Source organism: Natator depressus, chromosome 1, assembly GCF_965152275.1.
Source record: "Natator depressus isolate rNatDep1 chromosome 1, rNatDep2.hap1, whole genome shotgun sequence".
In the NCBI taxonomy this organism is placed as follows: Eukaryota; Metazoa; Chordata; order Testudines; family Cheloniidae; genus Natator; species Natator depressus.
The window spans coordinates 271,807,322-271,814,564 of NC_134234.1; the positions used below are offsets into that span (position 1 = coordinate 271,807,322).

At 37.3% G+C, this 7,243-nt stretch overlaps 1 protein-coding gene across 5 annotated transcripts in view; it reads left to right on the top strand.

The window, feature by feature from the left end:
* MGAT4C (MGAT4 family member C) overlaps window positions 1-6,779 on the top strand; it is a 663,620-nt gene extending 656,841 nt beyond the window's left edge. For all 5 annotated transcript variants that reach the window (XM_074941941.1, XM_074941943.1, XM_074941940.1 and 2 more), the window contains one exon: window positions 1,847-6,779. In XM_074941941.1, coding sequence (XP_074798042.1) covers window positions 1,847-3,003 — 1,157 coding nt within the window. In that variant the 3' untranslated portion in view covers window positions 3,004-6,779. The remainder of the gene's footprint in view (window positions 1-1,846) is intronic.
* Window positions 6,780-7,243: the final 464 nt, after the last annotated feature.

The window sequence follows — 7,243 nt, forward strand, 5'->3', positions numbered from 1 at the left end:
AAACTCTTTCACCTACAGTGAAATTCACAATGCTGCCTGTTCCAGAGATCTCCCATGGTACTTCTGCACAGGGATGATGTAAGGGAACAATGCAGGTGCACTTCTGGATCTCCATGGACTGAGATGGGTTGAACCACTGAATCCTCACTTATGTGGATCCTATAGCTGGGAACACCCATATATAGGGCATGAAGGTCATTCCATAAGCTGGGACCATAGAGGGACTGAGCCACAGCACTATAGTCTGCAATGAGGGGATTTTCCCACACTCAGATTTTCCCACACTCAGGCCCCAGGTAGGACAGTTCCAAATTGTCTGGTTATTCTGACTTTATGCAGTTGGTTCAATAAAAGATATTGCCTCACCCACCTCATCTCTCTAATATTCTGACTTTAGGCAGGAGTCAAGACTTTCACCTTCACACTGAAACATGCCAATATTTGGCTTTGGACAGGTCACCTCGGAGCACCAAATCAATCATTTCACACACACAAACAAAGAAAATGAGGGTCAGAATGGAGAAGTCCAAGCATACATCCAATGCATAAGATCAAGCACCGAGAGGAAAATAAGACATCTGTGAGTTGTTGGTCTTCCTAGGACAGGGTTACAATGTAAATGTTAGTTGAAATAAGGTTTGAGATGTTTGGGGTTGTGTAGGCAGTGCTGATGACTGATGGCGTTTGTACTACACTGCACTACAACTCCATTTTGAGTGGACAGTTTAGAGGAAGGCCACAGGACACCTCATCAGAACATGATCTGCAAAATTTTGCAAATCAAAATATTTATGTAGAGTTTTGGTCAGCTCCAATGGAAATGAAGCATACTAGTTTTAACACGAATCTATTTGTACAGAAAATATGGGGATGAACTGATTTTCTTAAAAGTGTAGTTGCTCACAATTCCAGCAGAGATTGCATTCCATCCAAACACCTAGATTCTAATAATAGATTTGGAGTGCATGTTAACAAATATCTGAAAGAACTCAGCTAATGCTGTAGGCAAGAAAAACTATTTCCAAATACCACAGGCGGCAATTCATGCCACATACCTGAGCTTCAAATCACACCCAAAAGATTTTAAATGCACTAAAAACGACTTATAGAAATACAAATATTCAGTAGTCAACTGTATTGTACTTTTAAGTGAAATCTGATTCACTTGTCTCAAATTCAATCTATTACTTGTCTCAAATTCAATCTTCAGTCTATTTCCTACTGAAAATATAAAGGAAGTTTGTGATAGGAATTCTAACAAGGAAAAACGAGAGTATTGGGAAATATTTAAAAACTGAAAATGCTAGAAGAAATCATCCATGAAAAGCTTAGAAATCCTCAAAACTATGTATAAATGTAATTAAGCTTGTTACAGTACCATAAAATGCTAAAAGCAAGGCAATTATTCTTTAACTCTTACTTTTGTGCTATTTTTCATAATGGCTTGACTTAAGAACAATTTGTGAGCCGTAACTTTTCAATCCCATTTCTTTATAGCTTTAATATTGTCTATATATATTTCTTTTTTTCTAATAGGCACATATGCACACATCACTTTGGCTTTAGTCCATTTCACAACACTTCTTGCAGTTAGGAAACTAATGTTTAATTCGATAGTCTCCATATGTCAAATTGCTTACAATACAATTCTTCTTTCATTGAAAAGCATAGAACAGTCTTTGTGGCATACAGCTTAATATGTTTACATATCAAACATCCCAGACTTCATCATTCAGAAGGTTTATTTAATACACTACAGGCCTGGAGGTTAGCTTTGTTGCTATATGATTTTCAAAGCCTGATTCATGTTCAGTTAATCTTTCTGTCTGAATTTTCTTCTGCACAGGATATCTTACAATTGGACTATCCTCAGTCAAACGGAAAAAGGGGAATTATTTGCTTGAGACGATCAAGTCCATATTTGAGCAGTCAAGTTATGAGGAACTGAAGGAAATTACGGTGGTGGTTCACCTAGCAGATTTCAACTCATCCTGGTGTGAAGGGATGGTCCAGGATATTTCACAGAAATTTGCTCATCACATCATTGCTGGCAGGTTAATGGTTATCCATGCCCCTGAGGAGTACTATCCAGTACTGGATGGCCTTAAGAGAAATTACAATGACCCAGAAGACCGTGTGAAGTTCCGATCCAAACAAAATGTAGATTATGCTTTCCTGCTTAACTTTTGTGCTAATCTTTCTGAGTATTATGTCATGCTAGAAGATGATGTTCGATGCTCTAAAAACTTCTTGACTGCTGTTAAGAAAGTAATTACCTCACGAGAAGGTTCCTATTGGGTGACTCTGGAGTTTTCCAAACTGGGCTATATTGGAAAGCTATACCACTCCCATGACCTCCCACGCCTGGCTCATTTTTTGCTGATGTTTTACCAGGAAATGCCTTGTGATTGGCTGCTAATCCATTTCCGTGGATTGTTAGCTCAAAAGGACGTCATCCGCTTTAAGCCATCTCTGTTCCAGCACATGGGATATTATTCATCCTACAAAGGAGCTGAGAACAAGCTAAAGGATGACGACTTTGAAGAGGATTCATTTGACATCCCTGACAACCCACCCGCAAATCTTCACACCAACATAAATGTATTTGAAAACTACGAGGCAAGCAAGGCTTACAGCAGCATTGATGAGTACTTCTGGGGGAAAGCTCCTTCTACTGGAGATCTCTATGTGATTGTATTTGAAAAGCCTATTAAAATCAATAAAATTAAAGTTATCACTGGAACAGAAGACCGTCAAAATGACATCTTGCATCACGGAGCCCTGGAAGTTGGGGAAAAGATTGTAGGGAGCAAAAAAGGGAGGCAATGCACTACTTACTTGAGACTAGGGGAGTTCAAAAATGGAAATTTTGAAATGACAGATGTGGAACACAAAGTTCTGTTTGATATTAACTGCATGAGAATACTTGTTACCAAAAGTCAAAAGGAATGGCTGATCATTAGGAGCATTAGCATTTGGACTTCTCAGCCACCAAATCAATAAGGCAAAATTACTGAAGCTGGTCCTCCTTCTTTCATGGTGGAGTGAATGCCATCGGTTGGGTCCCAACTGGTGTCATTCCCCAAGGAGACTGACTTACTTCCAATTATTTACTACTGACACTGGAAATCTGGGGAAATCATAAAACAAGCAAAAGCAATTTATTTTGTACTAGTCCGCCAGGCAATATACAAACACTAGTTTGTTGGAATGTTTGAATTTTATAGGAAATGTAAACATGTTCTCATCCATCACTTAAGATTCAGAAACCTCTCTCTTTTATTTTAATTTCTCCTTTGGGAAGAACTGCTGTACTAAAAACAAACCCAATGCTTTTCCATTATTCAGAAGTTTTGTAGGCTTTGACCAGTATGTTGTCAGATGAAATTTGACTCCATCATATCCACATATAAATTAATAATCAGATGGTAGTACATTTGTACAATAGTTGGTGGTGTATTTGTTTGAAAGACAGTTGTGATAATGAAAGTCTGTTAATGGAGCTTGCAATTTTATTTGATCACTGTAAGAAAACAGTATGGTTAAACATTGTGATTGATTTTAAATGAAAATACATGTACAGTTATAAATCTGACATGACAATACTGTAAAAATATTTAATTGGATCCTCTATCCTGTCTCAACAAATATGCTTTGTCCTTCTACCAGGGTCCTGTCATTGAAATATTTCACCAGTTGTATTTTATGTCACTTAGGGCCCAACCCTGCAATCCTTATTCAAGCAGTCACACAGTCAATGGGAGTTTTGTTTGAATAATTACTGCAGGATCAGCCCCTGAGCTTTAAGGACAAAATTATCCTTTCAGATTTGCTTGAAAGTAGTTTTCATTTTTAATATTCTGGTCTTCCAGCACATTCAGAGATCCCAGTGATGTCAGTTGGAGAACTGCACAAAGCTGAGCACTACCGTATGGTCTGAGAGAAGAGTTTTGTACTCAGTGTTTAGATCAGTGGTGGACAACCTGCAGCCCGTCAGAGTAATCTGATTGTCGGCCGTGAGACATTTTGCTGACTTTGAACATCCTCAGGCATGGCTCTCCACAGCTCCCAGTGGCCGCAGTTCACCATTCCTGGCCAATGGGAGCGGTGGGAAGCAATCAGATTACCTTAATGGGCCACATGTGACCCGCAGGCCTCAGGTTGCCCACCACTGGTTTAGACGTCCATCTCCCATCCGATGCAAATGAAAGATCTATAAGGTTCAACAGTAGAGGCTGAAGGTGATCACTGATCTTCCCTGGTTGATGTCTCTGCAATAGTGCTGTGTGAAACATTTCCCACCTTTTGCAAAAACAAGAATCCTGGTTTTGCTGGATGTTTGAGAAGTAAATACTTTGCCAAGTTAGTTTTGAATTTTTTTCAGATTTTTCAATGCTGAATAAATTGTCTTAGGAGCCATCTTTCCCCAGATGATGTGTTGGTCTATATATTTATATACTATCTGGACCTGTTCCTTTGAGGTGCTGAGCACTTACTGACAGGGGCTGATTGTCCTCCATTCCTATTGATTTCAGAGGCAGTTGTGAGCTTTAATACTCCACAGAATCAGACCCCCATATGTATACAATACATATTATATATAGTCACATCTGGATTACCAAAATATATAGGAGATCTTATTATTCTTTAAGACATTCCAAAAACTTTCTTTAATGATACTGGGAACTATACAAGTATATCAATAGCAGCAGAGATGAACACTATATTACTAGTCTCATGAATATTGTGGTAATCATCAAATTGCATGTCCTGGTTTCAGCTGAATCTAGGAGGTAAGGATTAAATTGCAAGAATGCCTGTACTGACCAAAAACTCCAAGTCGAAGTGAACTAAATATTGTACTCTGCATCCTAGCAAGCCTGACGTGGTTATTTCATAAGGGCAGATTATTCACAGGTCTACAAGAAGCAGCAATCTAATTGCTTTTCCTGATTCATAAATCCTACTAAATTCAGATGCAGGTTTGGCAAATCCCTACTTACAGCAGCAATGTACTTTAAAATAGATGGTCTAGTAAATACCTTTACAAAGTACACAAAAGTGTCCCCTTCCCAAAGAGAAGAGTCTTTGTTTCTCTTGTTTCTTAATACTTACCCAGAACTCTAATCTCTGTGAAAACACGATATTTTAAATACAGTTTGGCAGTTCAACTTTAGACCTCACTGCAGTTTAGCTAAATTAAAAATACCCACTAAGCTTAAACCAATTCTTATCTAAATATACATGAGAGACTTGCTATTTATATGTTAAATTATTTTCTATGGTAACCAGCTAATTTTATGGTCAACCCTAAAACTCCTTTAAACACACAATAAATTCTTTTTTGCTTCATTTACCATTAGTGACAAAGAAATTTCAATAAGGAGCACTGAACATCTGAAAACTGATGTAGAAACTAGCTGCCTGGTTATATATAAATGTGCTGTTTCCAAAACAAATACATTTTGAATTAGCACAGATAGTAAACACAATCCCAAGGCTTAAAATGTCCATGCAACCAAAATGATATTCAATTTGAATGTTTTAGAATAAATTAAATGTTCTCTGCACAAACCTGAAATAATTTAATTGCTATTTTTAAACTACAAATGGTAAATATTTTTAAAATCATTTATTGAGCTGTGCCTCCCCCCACCCCCATGCCCCCAGAAAAATCTTACCATTAATGCAGCTGGAAAAAAAGCACATGTCGCTGTGTTTACTGAAAAACAAACTATTTTATAGTTGTGACAACAATTTCAGGGGGTGAAATTCACCCCAGTGCAGAGGAATGGCACAAGGTCCCTCCCATCACTTAAATCCCATTTATAGCCTATTTTCATGCCTTATGTGAGACTAATGCTGTCCCTATGCATCCAGATAAATTTCACCGTGACTGGCAAATTTTATACCTGGGTTTTTTTTTTAATGTGAAAATGTTGATTTTTTTCCCCCTGGAACAAATTTACAAGAATAAGCGTTTTTCAAAAGTTAGCGTTTTTCTATGCATGCTGCAAGAAAAGCTATTTCTTAGCAAAAAGGACACTTTTAATCATATTTGTGGATTTTCACCAACATGCCCCAAAGTACTGGATTTTCTTTTTTTACCAGTGACTGCTGATGAAGCAAATAATTGGTAGTTTCACACAGTTCTATTCACTGGTGAGTACAGGTGTTTCTATGTTTTAGTTATTGTGTATTTCTTGTGTTCATTCATGGATCAAATGTCCAGTTCCCTTGTAGTGAAATGGAAATGTAAAACCATTTTTTAAATATGATACTGTAGCCTGCATACTAATGGATCTATTCTTCACTGGGCATATATGTATCATTCCATTGGCATTACTTGGAGTTGCATATGTGCATCAAAGGGAAAATAGACTTCTTAAAATGTAATGCCCGTGGGCTTTTTTTTTCTTTACTAAGAGTCAGTTTTTTCCATCCTTATTCATAGTGGGTAATCCCTTTGACTGGGACCAGTTGAGGAGCAAACTACTACTTAATATGAGTAAGGAGAAATAATCTAGCCTTAATTTGCTGCAGTTTACTCTATAAGCCCAAGTGAAAGTAGTTGGCTGGCTACACCATATCATTGTTTATTCCTTGTACTGTATATTCTCGAATGAAGAGACTTCACTAAGGTGCTATATGAATGTATTGTTTTTATATCAGTCTGATCTGATTTGATCTGTTTTAGCATTCACCCAGTATTCTGTTGTGTTAGGCACAGTTAATGTTTTGTTTTTTTAAGAAAGCAAATGAAGATCCTTTTCTTTACTGGATTAAAAATAAAATCAAAATTAAAGTGCTTCACCTTGAAAAACTGTAAAAGGGAACATGGTTAGACACCTTATCTGCAAATACAACCAGCCTGCATTTTGAAATGTTATACCAGTCTTGGCAGAATTGACACCACTGAATAATCACATCTGATGTCTTCATTTGTGATCCCTGCATGACTGAATGAGTTAGAAGTTAACAGCAGTGATACATGATGTATAATGAGATGATGTAAAATAACACATTCTCATATGGCACAGTGCAGTGCTTTGCAACAACAAGGCGGGATATACAAGTGGATTCCAATGAAAACAGTTAATATGATTCCTTTCTCTGTCAGATTCTAAACAAGGTAAATAGCTTGAATCACAACCACTGTGTCAACTTTCCCATATGCTCTCACTGAACTCAATTCCAAAATTTCAATTGGCTTCAATGGGAGCAGGATTAGGCCTATGTAATA